At 36.1% G+C, this 20,898-nt stretch overlaps 1 protein-coding gene and 1 long non-coding RNA gene across 2 annotated transcripts in view; one reads left to right on the plus strand and one right to left on the minus strand.

Moving 5' to 3' along the window:
- LOC102501164 (uncharacterized) overlaps nt 1–20,898 on the plus strand; it is a 153,472-nt gene that overhangs the window by 35,691 nt on the left and 96,883 nt on the right. The gene's annotated exons all lie outside the window — the stretch shown is intronic.
- Nucleotides 1–20,898, minus strand: part of NRK (Nik related kinase) — a 167,848-nt gene that overhangs the window by 1,865 nt on the left and 145,085 nt on the right. The window contains exons 22-27 of the mRNA XM_006171949.2: nt 20,021–20,164; nt 16,159–16,317; nt 12,061–12,161; nt 9,919–10,068; nt 6,793–6,952; nt 1,722–1,861 (exon numbers count right to left, since the gene is read on the minus strand). Coding sequence (XP_006172011.1) covers nt 1,722–1,861; nt 6,793–6,952; nt 9,919–10,068; nt 12,061–12,161; nt 16,159–16,317; nt 20,021–20,164 — 854 coding nt within the window. The remainder of the gene's footprint in view (nt 1–1,721; nt 1,862–6,792; nt 6,953–9,918; nt 10,069–12,060; nt 12,162–16,158; nt 16,318–20,020; nt 20,165–20,898) is intronic.

Below are 20,898 nucleotides of genomic sequence, written 5' to 3' on the forward strand. Positions count from 1 at the left end.
TAAGGAGTTAGACATCCATAATGGCTAAATTAAGGAGCATTTGCATCTTAATAATAATGAAAAAAATAAGATACACTAGCTATTGCTGGCTTAACACATTTTATATGTTAGGCCAGCTGTGAGATGCTTCCATGTATACATTATTACTAATTCACACAATTAGTAATCTGTTTTAGATATGAAAAATCTCAAATTAAGAAAGTCAAACTTCTCAGGTCCTTACACCTACTTAAGTGGAAGAGCCTGGACTGCAACGTAGGTGTATCTGACATCAAACCCTGGTTCTTACCATTACATCTATTTTTCCTCCCTCAATATGATTTATTTATTTCTTCTGAGAGAGAGGGAAAAAAAGCTTATTTTTCAGGCACTACTAGTGTAGTCCCTACACTATAATCATCACCAATCTCTGCTGGTAGGAATCACAAGCATGCAGGTACACATCTCACATTCTCAGGGAGGTCCTGGGATGCAAATCCAGGACTTATCCATGTAAATCCAGCTGTGTTACCACTGCAACACCTCCTGACCCCCATTACAAATCTCTTTACATTGCAAATTATTAATAGTAAATTTCCTTGATGTATAGTGCTTTACCCTGGTTATCTTGATATTAACTCAAATCCTCTGCAATTGCTTCTAAATGGGAATGTTTTCTAATCTGAGGGTTATCTTCTCACATTAAATTCTTGTAATTTGTAGGAATGATAATAATTTTATATAATGAGTTTTTCCATCTAAACTATTTATATTAGTTGTTAAAATTAATGAAATTACACAAATAATTTCAAAATATTTATTTTATATTTCTTTCCTGAAAAATGGACATCATAATACCCACTTGCAAAGCTAAATTGAGACACCTTTTGAAAATCCTATCACAAGGCCTACCATGTAATTAAGTGCTCAACAAACATACATACTTTCTCCTTCTGATACTGGATTATGTTGAAAGCTCTGAAAGGCAGGTTTGCTCAAGCACTTTATTTAAAGATATTTTAATATGAACATCAACAAGACTATGGGTCAAAGGCAATATAGGACACCAGTGCATGACTTGGTGGTTGTGGTGGCTGTATTCCACATGGTTGACCGTGTGGTTGGAGTCCCAGGCATAGCAGCTTGAAGGACATGTCAGGTGTACTTGCAACGTAGGTGTATCTGACAGATCCCATGGGGAGGGGGAGAAATGGAGAAAAAGGGATTGTGGTGTGGCCATGCCCCATGAAAGATTGTTTTCTTGCCTCCCCTTCCCACCTCTACCATCCCCATCTCTTTCTGGTGAGCACATGCCATCTCTCTAAAATTAAAACAAGACAAAAGAAAATAAAGAATTTTGCACCAAATAAAATAATGACTAAGCTTAAGATAGAATTTTGGGCCAGTTACAGTGGCATAATGTAATGCAATGCTCAGCAAAGCTGAACCCACATGGGAATGTCCTGGGTTTGTGTTCCAAGGCCTCCCTATACACACCAGTATTCCTGGCTGGCTAAGATTGAGGCTGAGACTGGGCCTGGACTGCGATGTGAAGACTCAGTTTGAGATCTTTCCCTTTATCTCTTAAAATAATATAAAATTGCTTTTATCATAAGTATGCCAATTTGAAAAATATAGCACAAATATACTTATGGTAAGAAGAAAAGGGCATAAATTTCTTCAGTTAGTTAATTTTCAATGGCTGCATTATTTTTGCTCTAACTAGAGGGTATAAGCTATACCTTGTCACCTCGGGTACAAAGAAATCTTAGCTTCTTAATTGACCTGCGCTTCAGCTCACTTTCCAGAATTCTTGATTGCAAAGAGCGCACTTCAATAGCCTTTTGGCCCCATCCTGTCGTTCGCTGTGTACACTCAAAAGCTATGAGACAAAAGAAAAAAATAGAAAAACACAAAATTTTCCCAGAAGTGATAGAAAATTATAGCCACAGTCAATTTTTGATTATTTAGAAGCTCATTGTTACAGGTGAAGTTAACATAGCCTTTTTCCCTCTTTCTATGGTCAGTCATCTGGCCATTTTCTCATTCAGGAGTGGTGTTAAAACCAGCTATCTAAAGGCACCATTGTGATCAACAGTGAACCATTAAATCTCAGTTCATTCTTGTACTCATATCCCCTAAGGCCAGAGAAAAAGTCAAGGATTAATTCTACCCTGTTTGTAGAAATTCTAATCTATCTACAGCCATTCTTTATTTTATAGTCTAGGTGAGGTACAGTATTTCTAATAAGGGTTTTTAATAAAGGTTTGTATTGGTGCTCAAATGACATACATGAAACCTGGCTCTTAAAAAATTAAAACTGTTAAAAATCACTTGCTCAAATAATGACTTTAGCAACACTAATGCAATTCAATAAATTACCTTTTTATAAGCAGAACTAAAACTAATTTAATACTGTTAAGGCTTTCTTCTGCTCAGGAATTTTTCATTAAGATTTTAACTTTTTTGGCCCTGCTTTATAATACTTTATAAAAATATAGATTATGACAATAATTGCCTTAAAGCACAAAACCTAATTATGTAAATATCCATACAGTTAGCTGATTTGGTAAGGTACTTTCTGGTACAGGGACCTATATTATCATTAAATTCAACTTTTCAGGGTCAGCCTGTGGCCTGGTGGTTAAGGGAGATGGATCCCACATAGCCAACAGTGGTTTTAATACTAGCCTTGGAGGCTTGAAAAATATACCAAGCATGTGTGTGTGCATGCCTTAAATCCTGACAGGATTGAGAAATGGAGGAGAAGGGTTCTGTCCATGTATGCCATTCTTTCTCTGGTGATCACAATCACCCTCTGGCAATTTTAAAAAAAGAACCTAAATTAAACCTTTCAAGTTGATTGATTTTTTTTATTTACATTTTTTTATTTCATTTTTTTATACATTCAATCACATTATTTAGCTTACAAAGTGAATATTTCAACATGTGAACATTTCTCCCTAATCCAGTTGATAGACATAGTAATTAGTGTGAATGGACAGCCCTGAGAATAGGAAAATATTTTTGTAAACTATGCATCAGATAAGGGACTGATAATCAGAATATACAAGGAACTCAAACAGCTGTTCTGAAAAAAGATGGTCAACCCTACTAAAAGATGGGAGAATGAGGTGAAACAACCACTCTCTAAAGATGACATACGAATATTCAAAAGACATATGAAAAAATGCTCAGCATCCCTCATTGTAAGGGAAATACATATCAAAACAATGAGATACCACCTAACCCCAGTCAGAATGAATAAGATAAAAAAAAAATGATAAGTGCTGGTAGGGGTGTGGTGAAAGGGGAGCTCTCTTATACTGCTGGTGGGAATGTAAATTGGTCCAGCCACTGTGGAGAACGATTTGGAGATTCCTTCCTCAAAGATCTACAAATACAATTGCCATATGATCCAGCAATCCCACCGCTTGGTACCAAGTTGATTTATAAATTTACTTTATGGGGACGAAATTTTCATAAATAAAATCCTGACATTTAAAATAATCTCTTTAAAAAAAATTGCCAAGAGGGCATGTGTGCTCACCAAAGAAAGTGAGAAAATATTCTTCATGGAGCATAGTCACATTCCAATCCCTTTTCCATTTCTGCTTCCTTTTGGGATTTTGTGTATGCACACAGATGTGTCTGATACATTTCTCAGTCTGCCAAGTCCAGGGCTCAAATCATGTGGTTTTCTGTGTGGGATACACCTTCTTTAACCACCAGACCATGTGCTAGCCCCTAAGATTTTAACTCAATCTAAAATAGTCTAAAAATACCAAACTAAAATACTTTGATTCTTATATTAAGATGATGAAGATCAGAATTAAATGAATTAATTTGACTTTCTATTTTCCATTATTATAAAAGAAACAAACTCTAGATGTTACAATATAGGTTTTCCAATTGTTTTCTTATCTTTCTCAGATTCTAGAACAACTTTGTTTAATCTAAAACTTTCCTGGGCTGTATATGTATAACATGAAAAATATATAGGGACCAGCAGTTAGCATAATGACTATGTTGCTGGACTCCCATGTAGTCGACCATGGTTCACGTCCTGGACCTGATGGCTTGAAACTCACTCTGGGTGCGTGTACGTAATGGCTAGTTGCTGGACCCCCACGTAGTCAACTGCAGTTCAAGTCCTGGACCCAGTGGCTTAAACTCATCCCGGGTGTGTGTGCATGCGTGCCTAAGATTCCGAGCGGAGAATGGAGGAGAAGGGAATGTGGTGTGGCCATTCCCCCTGGGGGGTGATTTCTCGCTTTCTGTCTCTCTGTCTCTTTCTGTCTTTCTAGCAAGTGCATGCACCCTATGGCAAAAACCTCTCAATATATATATATTTCATTATAATTTAAAATATTTATGTGTATGAAATTGACATCAGGAATTGTAATTGAATTACAATCCTATTTTGGCTCAGAAAAATGGCTTCCTGGGGAGGAGACTTTATAACTCAAATTTCAGACTAGGATTAAAATACCCCAAATATAAGGGAGATAGGGAGAATCATTGACTTGAATGAGAGGGACAAATAATAGACTTAGTTTATTTGGATTTGAATTTTTTCATCCATGTAATTATATCATTAAAAATGATATATTTTTTAAAAACGGTATTTTTGTCAACAACCAAACAACCATAGAGAACAAGGATTTCTTTCTTTCATTCATTCTTTCTTTCTTTCTTTCTTTCTTTCTTTCTTTCTCTTTCTTTTTAATTTGCTAAAGGACACGTATGTTTGCCAGGGAGAGACAGAGAGAGAAATCAGGAAAGCACCCCCCCATAGGACATGGTCACACCAAAATCCCTTCCCCTCTATTTCTCCCTCCTTTTCAGGATCTTAGGTGTACATACAGAGGCACTCAGCATGGTTCTCAAACTGTCAGGTCCAGACTCAAACTATGTGGTTTATCACATGGGATTTGGCTGCTTTAACTGCCAGATCACCAGCTGGCCTCTGAACAAACAGTTTTAAACTTAATACAGAGGTTACTTCCTGAGCCAGGCAGTAATCTGGCAACACGTAATGTCTACCTTGGTCTTGAATCAAACAAGCCTGTCAATGAACATAGCTACTTAGCTAGTTTGCTTTCTGAGCTGGGATCGAATATTTGGAAATAGGAACACTTACAAATACTTGTGATTGTTAAGCCTCTATCTGTTTGGAAATACAAAGCCATGACCTTATTGAAAACATTTATTATAGCTCAAGGAAATATACAATTTATATTGTGAGCATCTAAATCTAGGTTACTTTTAAATAACAATGCAATTGTTTTTAGACACAAAAAAATGAGTAATTTATTTCCTTAATACTAGTGTTACACTGTAGTCTTTAGTATACTCTTAAATTAGCCTTAATACCCAAACTAAAATGTTGTGTTCTGATAGAGTTATAGTTTATTTCACATATAGATGTCTTTGAAATTCTAGGAACTTAAAATAGAGTTTTGTTTTGGATTAGAAGTTGTCCAGCCTAGGGACAAGGGCTCTATCAAATGACTTCTCAAGATCCTTTTGAATCCTGTGATTGTCAAATGGCATAAATATAGGGGTCATTCAGTTTTACATTTAAACTAAATGTCTCTATTCCTATTTCTGATTAACATATTGATCACAAAGGTACCACTGTCAAGGTCAGGATATGAATCATTGTTTTTACTATTTTTTGCCCCAAATCTGTCAGTTGTATTGGAAGCATTAGCTTTCTGTCACTTAAAATAGTCTAAAACCCTCTGTGAGTTCTTACCTGTTTGAAGAAATTGGAGCAGGTTTTCAGGACATTCCTTAATACTGACTATGCATGCAAAAGGAAAGGGATTCTGCAGATGCAATGCAATGTGCCATTATCCCACACGAAAACAATATTCATTAAAAAGCACTTCTTTCAAACTGGTCCTTAAGGTCATATGAGGATCACATTTAGCCATTTTTATAGAGATTTCAGAGGTTTCTGGCTGTTCTCTTGAGATATACATACACATACACACACAACCCACACATACACACTCCTACATTTCTCTTTTATTCGCTCCATTAAACTCCTTGTTTCAGGAATACTTATCTTCCATCTACTCTCTCTAATATTCTTACTTTTCATATGTACTTTGTTTTCTATGTAGAATTACCTCTGTAGTTACCAAGCCTCAGGAACATACATAAGATTCTTATATTATTTGGATTTCCCAGCTCAAAAGTCCTGCATTAATTAGGAAGAGAAAATGTCCTGGTCTGATGAAGATGAAAAGGAAATTTTCTTTATGATGCTATCTGGGTGGTATCTAATAGGCATCCCAGTCTGTCATATCTATCTCTTTTTGTAAATGATTCGCTCGTTCACAAGTATATCACTCAGTAAATAGAACAGGATTGACTATACAAAAATAGAAATATTTTGCTTTTGTTGTCATAATGATTCTTTACTGAGATAAAGGTAATCCTCAAAATCAATGTGATGTAAAGAAGCATTTTCAACATCTACATAAAGTTTGCATCAAAGGAGTTAAAATAAAATGATAGATTCTTGAGGAAAGAAATTAGCTCCCATTTCCATTATGTAATTATTGCAAATAAACCATTAGAATCATCAAAATCATTCTCTTGGTACTCCTGTGAATCCATTAATCCTACAACAAGCACATGCATCACTTCACTAAAGGAGTAAATAACACAAGACCCCAAATCAATACTATGTGTCTTGGGAAAATGCAGTAATTCAGAAAACATTCTCTTAGCATGTATATTTTACCCTTAAAAAATTTATCTGGGATCATCTGAAAGAGTAAGACATTTTATACATACCTGCAGACGACGGTACATCTTTCCACACTTCAAGGATCTTCTTGAAGAGCTGTTCATTTGCTTCCATAGAGAGGGCTTCAGCATTGAAGGTGAGCATCATGCCAATTCCCAAGCAGTCAGGTAAAATGATGATATTCTGTGGTATAATGATTTCCAGGGGCTGGAATTATGTTTCATAAAGATTTATATGTCCAACATTTTATCACTACTACTTTAATCAAATCAGATTGGCTGAGTAATAAAGACCAAAAGAGGTTCAAAGTTCAGGAAGGAAGAGAAACCTCTGTTTCCAGATTGAACAGAATGTTACCCAGAACTTGAAAAGAGCTGCTTTCCATGTCATAAATTCATCAATGTTTAATATTCTCCTTTATATTTAGAAGAAAGTTTTGTTTGAAAAAAGTAGGGATATATTTACAATACTGAGAAATTTCTTGAAATTTCATGAAGTATCATGTATAGCGATAGGAGAAATATTACTTGTTATGGACTTGGATTTAAGATTAATTTCAGCATATTAGCTAATACTTTAGCAATAAACATGCAAATCAGGTTAACAAATACAGAATACAGGGCTGTCAGTCAATTCATTCGAATCAGAAATTTAAAGTATATAACCTAAAAATAGCTTGATCTTAAAATGCTTACAAGTAGCATCTTCAGAATATTCTTCACAGCATGAAATACAATAGTCATCATCTACCCCTTCACAAAAAATGTAGGATTTCATATCCAACTTATATAATCTTAAGATATATTTGATATACAAATTTAGAGATGCTTTAGGTTACATAATATGAAATAGCTAAGCATTTCTAAATTTTATGGTGCATAAAACAATAGTTAAAAATTTGTTCAAACTACAGGTATGTCATATTAACAGTATTTTCCTGAGAAATGAACAACTGTGTTCCTCTATCATTTCTTCAAGTTAGCAAGTGATAGAAACAAAAGGTCAAAAACTATACTTGCCAAACCCAGCGTACTCAGGCCAAGTGCTTGAGGCCATGTCTCAGCAACAACAATTCTTAAAACTAAAATAGGGATCCAGAGGCGAAAAGCAATTTTAATGCGTTCCCTGGTCACTTGCATGAGCAATTGAATCAGAAAAATAGATGAAAGAAGAGAGCAAAAGAACTTGCAAGAAAGATGGTTGTCTCAATAAAATGGTTTTAGAATAAAACTGAACTGCTGCAAAACCAGACAGCCTCAGAGGTCATTATCTTGCTTCTCAAATGATTCCTGAAGTAACCAGATATGCTGTAGCACACATGGTTCCTTGTAGTATGAGAGCTTTTGTAATCTAGCACTCTTGGAAAAACATTATTTTTAGCACCTTCTGTTTCAGAAGACACCCTTCCTTCCCTTATATTAGAGTCCTTTCTCTTTTAATAGGCCAAGACACTAGGGCATTTAGTTAAAAATATTTTGGAATATACATACAGCATCATAAGTAGGTCAGAAAATGATTTTGAAAAACTCATTTTTCTCTCATTCTAGCTTCCACAGTAAGTACCAGATTGCTTTAAAAGGAAATACTTTTCTTTGCTTATTACTCAGGTGGAACACAAAGTTCAACCATCTTGAATGGCTATTCAAATGCGTCAATTCAGACAATGTTCATTCCTGTTAGGTCAATGCTGTCATGTTCAATTCTGTGCTAGTTTTTAAATAAGAACTATCTGTGGCCATGATTAAAGGTTTCTACATTATGAACGGTGATTTCTATATAACCATAAGGAAAACTGAGTGAACAGCTAGATTGCTAATATGATCAAAATGTTTTTAAGTTTGTCTTTGCTAGTGTTCTGACAATCACTCTATGTAATTTGTTAAGAGATGTATAATATAGTTTTTAAAACTGTTCAAAATACCATATGACTAAAGAAATTTAAAAGTACACAGGGTTGACTTCATGGCCTAGTCATTAGGGCAGATGAATCCCACATGGCCAATCGTGGTTTAAATCCCAGTTCTTGTGACTTGGGAAACATACCAGAAACATGTCCATACATGCCAAAGGTCTTGAGGGGTGGAGAAATGAAGGAGAGGGAATTGTGGCATGATCATATTGCATTAGATGGTGTTTTCTCTGTCTTCCTCTCTCTCTGTCTATCACTGGCTAGTGCACACACCCTCTGGCACAAAAAGAAAAAGTACATAAAAGTTCTCTCCTGTAAGTTTTGTATAATCGTAAACTTAAAATTTTAACTGTCTATGAACTAGAAATCAAGAAAAGGAAGCAGAAAACTGTTACTTCAGGTCTTCCTTTCAAATGTAGTCATCAATAAGACAAATATTGCCATCATCAAATTTGAGAGAGAGTAGAATTATGTTTTTATGATAGATGAGAGGGGATATTAGGTGTAGCATTTTTACAACTATCCATATTTTAGATGTTGTGCCATATTTTTACGACTCATAATTAGTTAAGAGTCGAGGTATATTTCCTTTTAAAATGCTGAATCATTTGATCATAAATTCCAGTTATTGATATAATTGGTATGGTAAGAGAACAGTTTACAGTAATTTGCCACACATCACAGTTAAAGTAATACAATAAAGCAGGGAGGATACATACAATAATATTGCAAGACTGGTCTTATATTTTTAAAAAATCTGTTAATGTATTATATCATAGGGTACAGAAGGACTATAGCAAGGATTGCAAACTCAAATGCCTCCTAGGGCCAGTTACTCTAAATGTATAAAGATGGATGAATAGGGAATATAGTGTATATATCCCATCCAAAAGAGGACAGGAAAAAATCAATTCCAGTTGATAATGACCAGATAGTAATATGGTCCTGATGTCAAGTTTTCTGCTTTATTAATAGAAGACAAGATTTTTTACGTGTATACTCTACCCATTAAAATAAAATGAAGAAAAGAGACACCGTGCCAGACAAACAAAATCTATGAGCAGAATACACTCAGTCATCTGAATTAAGAAACCATCAGTGGTTTTTGTTTATGCATGATCACTTCCTGGCATTTTGTACCTAGTTTTAGGTCTCGGTCCAATATAGACATTGCTAATCATATTGTTAAACCTTTTATAGCTTTTACAGAAAAACTCAAATGTGATGTACAATCATTTCTAGGAATCTGAAGATATTATCTTACATTATTTGGTAGGGTCACATCAGACATAACCTCAGATTCTGCATCGATGATGTGATATCCATTTGCTGAGCTGAAGAAAATCTTTAGTCTTTTTTCAGAACCAATAGCCAAGTCAACTGTCACAGGCTTATGACCAAGTGTTGGAAATACCTGCAAATATAAAATCAAATTTGGCCAAAAAGCCAAAAATGACACTCTTACAAAGACGAAAATTCCTCCATTTTTTGCCATGTTGACAAGCCCATAAAACATAAGTGGATTTTTTAAAATGGCATATTTTACTTAGAAATCTATGTATTAAACTTTTCTTAGGTCTATTACTATAACAAAGACATAATTATATTCAGTTTCTAAATATTGAGTTTCTTTTCACAAGCCAAATTGCCCATGATCAAAAAGTTTTGTATGGCCCTGCACTCTTGTTTGCTGTCTTTAAATTCCTTGCCTTAAGCTTCAGCAAATGAAGAAGCTCATCTGGTCTCTTAAACCGGTTCGCTGGGTCAGCTGCCTGTATTTTTGCCAGTATTCGTACATAGGCTTCATAGGACATGTAGTCTCCTTCGGAATCTGCTGATTGATCAATGCATACTTGGTAGGGAATGAAAAAGGCCAGACATGTTAGCCTACCATAGACTGGATGTACTCTAGGCTACCATGGTTTCTAGTCCAAGGAAACAAAAGGCCAAACAGGGATTCATTGCTAAGATCAGGTCACAGTAGAAGACTAAACATCACAGGATTCACCGTACTGTAGTCATGAGATGGGATTCAAGAACTGGAGTAAGGATTTGGACCAGGAACTATGTATCAGACTAGACAGACTGTTGGTATTTATCTCTCTGCTTTCCAGCTCCATACCAGGCAGCTCTGACCAATCAGCAGACACCCAAGAACAAACCCATATCCAAATGCTGACAGCTGACTCAAGGTCCAATTTAGGGAGATCAGATCAGAGATGTGATTTGTGTCAGAGAAGACCCAAACCGTCTATGTAATAATCTGTGATATTTATAAAATAACATAATTATTGGGCAAATTGACATGGACTGCAAGTTCTAAGGATTAGCCAATTGTATTGTATACATATGATATTTTGTTCTACAAAACATACCATCTCAACAGATCCTGACCTAAGACACAAAAGTATTTCATGGATACCTTTCTGGGGTATATCAGGATATGTCTTTATCAATTCTTGGCAAAAAAAACCCATCCATAGACCAACTACTTTAATAACATATGGAGCATTTGCTAAAAATATAGACTCTCAGGCCCCACTCCAGACCCACTAATTTAGCCTGGGGTCGGGTCTGAAACTAAGTTTTAACAAATGCTCTAGCTAATTCTGATATGCATCCCAGGTTAGGGACTCCTGGACTTGATAGGAATAAATAAAAATTAATCCTACTCAAGTGAAATTCTGGAATATTATAAATAAACTACTCTTGATTTTAAAAAACAGTCCTCAACTTATGAAATGTGATTTAAAAACATCATCTATAGCTTAATGGGTTGGGACACTAAATGGTTACCTTCTATGGCTAATCCATAAAAGTTCAGTTATACCATAATAAAGGTGGGAAGAGTACTGGCAAGCCTAACTTTGCTATAATTCCAATAATAAACATGTTTAAAATTCCAGCTTGGAAGGAATATAGGTCCACCTCTTTCTTCCTCACTCCATCTATCACATCCCTGGCAATCAGAAGAGACTTCTCTCTTTTCCTCTTCTAGCTTCCCCCCTGAAAGCCTTTTCTTATATTCCCTCTAGTCTCTGTCCCCCACAATTAAGAGAGTCTAGGGAACTTTTCTAAGCTTATAGTCACTAGGGTGGTACTCAAAGCCTTTGCCTAGGGATCTAGAATAGAAGATCTTCATGTTAACTATAGGAATTGGGAGTGAGGAGCTGGAAGGAAGGTCCTATAAGAGGAAGGGTCAGGGATTTTCCACACATTCTCCCTTGCTGTTGTGCCCATGACTTGTCTAAAGAAGGGTTAAATGGTAATTATTGACATAGTATGTTCAAAATACATTAACTATAGAAAAATGGTTTATTTTTCTGCATGTGTATTCTATCATACTGACTTGTTTATACTTTCTGGACAAAAGAAAAACTATGTTCCAAAGGAAAAGATCACTCACTTTAATTGCAGTGCTTTCATCAAAAGACTTTGGTGCCCATGCATAAAGGTGAATTGATGATTTCAAAGCAATTGCAATATAAGTTGTTTCTTCATGTTGGACTACAATGACAAAATACAAAGAAATAACAATGCCACAGAGTTAACAACATAGAAGTATCTGTATATGTCATCAAAATGTCATAATCATAATTTAAGAGCACAGACATATATATTTAGAAAAGCTACTTAATCACAATTTGATGCCCCCTAAAGGTGACAAAATTACTGCATAATTTGATGGAGTGCATGCATTAGCCATCAACAGCACTCTAATAGTATACTGTAAACTACAGAGCATTGATGAAAGAAATTAAAGAACACCTAAATAGATGGAAAAGCTTTTCCCATTATGGTTGGGTAGACTTTAACATTGTTAAGATAGCAATACTATCCAAATTGACTTCTACAGATTTATTGCAAGTCTAATTAAAATTCCAATGACCTTTTATTATAGAAATGGAAAAGCTGACCCTAAATGTGACATGGAATTGCAAGAGGCTTTGAATAGCCAAAACAACCTTGAAAAGAAAAATCAAACTTGGAGGATTCATATTTTCCTATTGCAAAACTTACTTGAAGTTATAGTAGATAAAAACAATATGGCACTGACATAGATATAGGCACATAGATCAATGAAATAGAACTGGCAGTCAACAAATAAATACATGCATGTATGATCAATAGCATACTATTCATTAGGAAAAGAACAAGTCTTTTTAACAAATGGCACTGAGACACCTGGCTATACACATACAAAACAATGAAGTTGGACCTCGTACTTCACCCCATATACCAAAATTGACACAAAATCCATTGCAGATCTCAATGTAAGAGCTAAAAAAATGTAGATTTTTTTAACTTATGAGAGAGAGAAAAAGACAGAGATAGTGAGAGGGAAAGTGAGAAATCACACCCCCCCTCCGGGGGTGTGGGGGGTGAGGGCAGCCATGCCACAATCCTTTCTCCTTCATTCTCCTACCGTGATCTTGGGAATGCATGCACATGTTCCCAGTCTGAGTTTCAAGCTACCAGGTCCAAGACTTGAACCATACTTGGCCATGTGGGAGTCCAGAGATGTAACTGCTATGACATCTGCTGGTCCCAAGAGCTAAAATTGTAAAATTCTTGGAATTATACATAGAGATAAATCTTGATGACACTGAATATGGCAATGAATTCCTATAATTGACAACAAATGAATAATGATAGAAAAAAATAGACATATTAGGTTTCCTTGAAATCAAAAACTTTGTGCATCTAAAGAGACAACAAGAAACCAAAAATATCACTTATGGAGTGAGAGAATATATTTTCCAATCATATAAGTGATAAGGATCAAGTATGCAAAACATTTAAAGAATGCTTATAATTCAACAAGAAAAGGACAAACAAACCAATTTAACAATAGGCAAAATATTTGAATAGACAATTTTCCAAAAGTGATATACAAATGGTCACTAAACACATGAAAAGGTGCTCAACAGCACTAATCATCAGGTAAATACAAATAAAAACCACAGTGAGAAACCAACTAGGATGGTTAGAATTGAAAGATAGACATCTACAGTGTTGTCAAGTATATAGACATTATGGAGCTCTCATACTTTACTAATGGAATGTGAAATGGTGCAGACACTATGATAAACCATTTAGCAGTACTATCTAAGAGTAAACAGACCTATCCACATGTGAAAATACACACAAAAACATGTTCATAGTAACATTATTCCTAATAGCTAAAAAGTGTAAAGAATGCACATGTTTGTTATCTTATATATAGATAAACAAAGGGTGATATATATCCATATAATGCAATGTTTTTCAGCAGTAAAAAGAAAGGGAGCACTGATACAACTTGTGTAGGATACAGCATGGATGAACCTTGAAAACATTATACTAACTGAAAAAAGCCTGTGACAAAAGGCCACATAATATATGGTCCCCTTACATTGATTGTCCATAGGAGGCAAATATATAGAGAAGTAAAGTAGATCAATGGCTACCTAGGACTGTGAAGGAAGGAAGGAAGGAAGGAGAAGGGAAGAGAAATGGATTGGGAATTGACTGCTGGTGGATATGGGTTTTCTTTAAGGATGATGAAAATCAGATCATGATAATGGTTGCACACTTTATAAGCATATTAACCAATGACTTATGAACTTTAAATGAATGCATTCTTATGTAAATTATTTAAATCAGGCTATTTTTAAGAGAAAATATTAAAATATGTTCTTGCTTTCATCTAATCCTTTTGGTCCATACGGAATATGTTATCTTACCTGATAGTGCTACACTTTGCACTAAAATCCCTTTTCCTTGAGTAAAATTTTATTTCTATTCTCTTTAGCTAGTCTTCCCACACCCCCTTGTCTGAGACTAGCTTACTCTCTTTTTGGGGTGATTGTTCCCAAATAGGTCAAAGGAGCAAAATTAATGAACTCCTTACCAACAAAGGAATTCTCTATTAAGCATCGATTTCCTGTACATTTAATATAGGGCAGCAATTGGTGCCAGTTCATTGTTTGTGGATCTTGGAAGACTATGAAAACACAATGCAATTATGACCCCTTGTTGTTCTACTGTATGAAGATATTACATATTCACTTGTCAGTGGGACCAATGTTTTTGGTTGTTGTGAGACTTGGAGTAAATTGGAATAGGGCCAGAGAGGAAAGCTGGATTTAAACTAGTCCATACCTTACCAAGAATGCATGCTTGCTAGATGAGTATCTATAAAACTATCACTTATTGAGCTAAAATTTTACAAGTTGGTAAGAGATAATTCTGCTATCTAAACTCCTGGGTTAATATCTGGGACTATTTTTTTACCTCTAGGGCTATGAAGTTTATATAATATGATTTGGAGGGTAGTAATGATACTGGAATTAGAGGAGAAAGTAGTATGTTTAATGCTTAAGTTTTCTGAGTACTCATTTCCCCCTTCAATTGTACATGTGTCGATACGCACATACGTACGAAAACCCATCCTAGGAAAGCCACTTTACATGTAGGACAAAAATGGTCATTTAGGATAGAAATATCCTGTTGCAATTCATATAATGTAATTCCAGCTGTCTCCCACATGTGCCACCAGTTCTAGCTGAAGGGGCAATTAGTGAAGGGAGAAAAAAGAAAAATGGGTAAGAGTAGAGGGAATTGGCTTCAAAAATAAAATGGAGTGGATTGACATTACTTCATAGTTTATGACAGTTAACAGCAAGATTCTGAGCCCCTGAAGTTGTTACTACATTTCCTAGAGGATGATGGTGAAGAATCAGGGGATATGAAAACTTGAATCAGACAGAAAATAGTTTGTGATTATATTAATGAATATTGACAGTGGGAGCAAGAGTCAGCAGAACATAGAAGAATTTTATTTTTGATTCATCATAAAGTTTTCTTGCCAATATTATATTAGGAGGAATTCATTTTATTGTTCTTCCAAAGAAAGAGAATATTGTCTGAATCTCTTCAAGACAGTGAAGATACATAAAATCAAGAATATTTACATAGTCAAAGCTGTCTAGAGGCAAGAAAAAAATACTGGTTTATCCCTAATATTCAGTGGGACTGGAAAAGAAAGAAAGGTGAGAAAGTGAACTAACCAACTACAATAACTGTTTTATTCAATCAGAATTTTCTCAACAAGAGCTAAGATTGTAGGCTAAAAGACTTGGAACATGTCTCAGTGAAATTCACACATCTTAATATTTGAAGTTGTAGATTGTTTCCTATCTCTACTTTGCCTTTCATAATTGTGTAGTTTACCAAATGAAAGGAAGCACCATATATATATTTACATTAACATGAATTGGGACTTACAGGCCCAATCACCATTGTGCAGTAGCTGAGGATACATGAGAGGCCTGAATTTTGTTCCTAGCCCAATCTAAACAGGCCAGGTGCGGTGTCACAAGTCTGTGATCCTCTGGTTAACTGGGAGGCAGGGGAAAGGAGATCTCAACATGGCAAGACTTTGTTAGGAATGACTAGCTTGCTCTTTTTCTCTCATAAATTTTTTAAAAATAAAATAAAGTTTCAAAATAAAGGAACTTACGGACACTGAAATGTTCACAGCCTGTTAATTTATCAATAGCTTTGTAAGCTTCTTCTGTCTTCAACATTTCCTCTTGTCTTCTTTTACTCCCTGGATCATTATTCAAAATCTTATTCCTGAGCCAGGTCAAATGATACACCCGAAGTCTGTTCTTACGGCCTGATAGATAAGAAAAGATACCATATTTCAATTCAGTCTTCTCATATACTAGAAGAGCAAAAAAAAAAATGGCATTTTTCTTTTATCTGTTTATTTTTTAGTTTTTGCAGAGGGTGCATGTGCTCACTGGAGAGAGATAGAGAGCAGGAAAGTGAGAAACCATCCCCTAGGGTAGATAACCATGCTGAAATCCCTTCTCCTTCATTATCCTCTGGAATTTTGGGCATGCATACACACATGCCCAGAGTATTTTTTAAGCTACTAGATCTGGAACTTGAACATCTAAGTCAGCCATGCAGAATCCAGTCAGCTTAACCAGCACACCACTAGCTGGCCTGGCATTTTTGTCTTTGCTGTAAAATGTTTTCATTAAAATAAAAAACATTTGTAAAAACCTCCATTGCCTCATAGACTCCCCTTCACAGTTTTAAAATGTAATAGCAAGATCTATTTTTGTCTCTCACTTGCAAGAGATAGTTGATGTGTCTACTCACCACCTGTGTGCCTATTTGAAATATATCTACAACTCTTCTTTGGGATAAGTTGACTGTTACTATGCAAGTAAATTAATTACTACACATTCATTTGACTTTGATATTTTGTTAAGTCATGACACCTCTGGTGTTCAGAAACCTAGAAGCTGTCCCTGGCAAATGTGTATGAGAGGGATGTCTAAGTATTGACTACTTAGAAATTCAAGGCTAGTAGGATGGGTCTCATTGTGTCCTGTCACTCTACAATGTTTACAAAATAAGTGGACAGTTTTATTATTTTTTCCCTCAACCCAATATATCTTTAATATGCATTTACTACTTATAAATCCCATCGAATTCTTATAATTCATTAAGGAGATACAGATCATTAAGAGCACACATTTCTCTTCCTAGTTTGTGATTTTAATATTCATTTTTCTTAGTCAATTTTAGGGTTTATTATTTCAAGGTTTCTGGGCCCCAAAATAAGATTCTTACTTGTGTGATCAAAGTTTAAAGCATTTTTATGTAAAGGTTTTGGAACTGTGTTAGACTTTAGATATCTATGCCTATGGTCATGCTATCCTTTTTATGTTTTTAAAGTTTTTGCCATAGGGCATGTATGCTCGCTGGTGAGAGACAGAGACACAGTGAAAGGGAAAGTGAGAAATCACCTCCTGGGGGAAATGCCCATGCCACACTCCCTTCTCCTGCATTCTCCTCTTAAGATTTTGGGCATGCATGCACATGCATATCCTGTGTGAATTTCCAAGTCTCTGGTCCAGGAATCAAATCATGGTTGGCCACCTGGGAATCCAGCACCTTAATCACAATGACATCTGGTAGCCCTGGCCATTCTATTCTTAAATGGTAAAATAAATTTATGCTTTAAACTATTGAGTATCTTCCTTTACTTATGTTCTGAGAATCATTTGTTGTAAAAAAGAGTTCACATTTGAGAGAAGTTTAACTTCTCTACTTTCTCAAATGTAAGCAGTGTGTAAAGACCAAATGAGAGGACTGAAATAGAATATAATAACTGAAGTTAAAATACACTTCAAAGTGTTGTGGGAGTCTGTCACCATAAACTGAGACATGGGAGACAATCAACCAAGTAATGTAAAATATGAGAAAACTTTAGTGTTTGCCTTTTATTTGGAGATTATTAATATTTGTGCTCGTGGGTATAAAGAAGGGTATATTTGAATCAGAGAAAGCTGAATAAAAGTAATCAGTTATCCAGAGGTAAAGTTTTTAAGTCACCCAGATATTTTAAAAAACTGAAAATTGTTTCTGTGTGGCTCAAACAATTATACACAGATGACAAAGAAACATGATTTCAAAAAATCAGGACATCCAAGCATGCTTATGAAGGTTTTTCTCCTTCAATCAAAACTATCTTTTTTTGAGAGATTTTTTTGCTACAGGGCACATGCGCATGCCAGACAGACAGAGAGAGACAGGGAGACAGAAAGCAAGAAATCGCCCTTGAGGGGGGATAGCCACACCACAATCCCTTCTCCTTTCTCCTCCCGGGATTTTGGGCACGTATGCACCCACGCCTGGCATGAGTTTAAGCCACCCGCGCCTGGTATGAGTTTGAGCCCCCGGGTCCGGGACTCGAACTGCCATCGACTACATGGGAGTCCAACAACATAGCCATTACGCTAACTGCTGGTACCCCTTCAACCAAAACTTAAATCAAAGTTAATTGTATTTAGGAATATACATAATCATTAGTGTATAACATGGCAAGCTGAGAAATATACAAACTCAAACAAAAGACTATGAGTAGCATCATCTTATTCTATGGTCAAACCATTCAAATCAATTTTTTTACTACTCTTCTTTTGTCAGTCATCTTTTGCCTATAGTCAGCTTTAATGTTTGTGCCTTCCTAATACCAAGTCCTGTTTAGTAATAACAATCACTATTCATACTCTTTTCCTTTTGCATATTCACAATCATGATATGTTCTCATACTTGATCTTTCTAACAGACTAAAACTAAGAAATTCAATTACTGTGTGGGGAAAAAAAATTTTTAGAGGTCTCTAGGGGATTCTTTTTGTTACTAACTCTATACATAAGAGCCCTCATGATACAGATATGCCAGAGAACAAGTTTCTCTCTCTTTTTTAGACAAAGTATTCCTAATTTACAATCTTGCTGACTCAGCTTCCTGAGTAGTTGGGACTACAAGCTTTTAGGGTGGGCTATGAATAGAACTGAGGCCTCTCATATGCCCTCCAGCATCAACCAGCATGAGCTACTGTGGCTGAGCCAGACAAAACTCTTTTTAGTTCAATAATTGACCACTTTGTTCTTCATTTCTTTTTTTTATCCTGTCCTCTTTTTTTTTTTTTTGAGAGGTTTTTTCTATAGGGCACGTGCGCTCGTCAGACAGAGACAGACAGAGAGACAGAAAGCGAGAAATCACCCCCCAGGGGGGATGGTCACAGCACAATCCCTTCTCCTCCATTCTCCTCTCAGGATCTTGGGCACGCACGCACACACACCCGGCGTCAGTTTAACCCACCGTGTCCAGGACGCGAATAGCAGTTGACTACATGGGAGTCCAACAACATAGCCATTATGCTAACCACTGGTTCCTGTTCTTCATTTCTTGTAACCCATCAGAAAAAAGGTATATAGTGGATGTTGGTATGATTATGTGTGCATGGGTAGATGAGAATTAATGCTGTGAGATTGTAGGAGGCTATCAGTAAAGAACCTGCAAGGATACAAATGGTGTGATTTTTCCTATCACTAACCTAGTACACTACAATCAAAGGAAGTTCATTTAAATTGTAAATAGATAAGAAAATACAAGTAGCGGGACCAGCAGGTGGTGTGGTGGTTAAGGTGATGGGTTCTCACATGGCTGTCCATGGTTCAAGTCCCAGACCTGGTGGCTTGAAAATCATGCCAGGTGCATGTGCATACATGCCCCAAATCCCAAGAGAATAGAGGATAAGGGATTGCAGCATGGACATCCCCCTGAGGGGTGATTTCTGACATTCCCTTTCTCTTTCTCTCTCTGGTAAGCACATGCACCCTATGGCAAAAAAAAAAAAAAAAAAAAACAAGAAAGTCTGGTGTCCCAATTAAAGGTTATATTTAAAGTAAAGTGTTCTCCAATGAACACTTTCACCTGAGAAAGTCTTTAACCCAGTTTGCAGCCTAATTAATCAGTGTAATTACTCAGCTAATTTTAGTTCTTAAACAAACCAGAGATGGTAATCAGCAAATTGAGTGGCTCCACAACTTGAAGCTGGAGGAATGGTCTTCGCTTTATAAGTTTAGTAATCTCTGCCTTTCCACTTCTGTCCATCAAGTACAGATTAGATCGTGTTCCCAACAGCAAATTGACTCCTGTTCATATATAAAAAGAAAAGTGCTATATTAGCCCAAATTATCTTTTGTAATTGTATTTATATTACTATTTTTGATATTACAGTGGGCTGATCTATATAAAGGTGACTTTTATCATTTTAGGCTAATTTTTTTTTCTTTTTCTTTCTTTTTTCTTTTTCTTTTTTTTTTTTTTTTAAGAGAGGTTTTTGCTATAGGGCACATGAGCTCGCCAGAAAGACAGAGAAACAGAGAGACAGAAAGCGAGAAATCACTCCTCCCCACAGGGTGGATGGCCACACTGCAATCCCTTTTCCTTCGTCCTCCTCTCAGGATCTTGGGCACACACACACATGCGCCCAGCAGGAGTTAAAGCCACCGGGTTCTGGACTCAAAACCACGGTTGACTACATGGGAGTCCAGCAACATAGCCATTACACCAACTGCTGGTCCCGTTTTTAGGCTAATGTTAACTTCATACTAAATAACTATGTACCCACCAACAGAATAGATTTTATTAAAATACATAAAAGTATAGAAGATAATTCTCTCTGGCAATATTCCATCAGCTGGTGTCTGGCGTGCTATCTCACATATAGAACTTTAGGGAACCAGCAGTTAGCGTAATGGCTATGTCGCTGGACTCCCACGTAGTCGACCGCGGTTCGTGTCCCGGACCCGGTGGCTTAAAACTCACGCCGGGCGTGTGTGCGAGCATGCCCAAGCTCCCGAGAGGAGGATGGAGGAGAAGGCGT

The sequence above is a fragment of the Tupaia chinensis genome, unplaced genomic scaffold (genome assembly GCF_000334495.1).
Source record: "Tupaia chinensis unplaced genomic scaffold, TupChi_1.0 Scaffold150128_1, whole genome shotgun sequence".
Classification (NCBI taxonomy): Eukaryota; Metazoa; Chordata; class Mammalia; order Scandentia; family Tupaiidae; genus Tupaia; species Tupaia belangeri.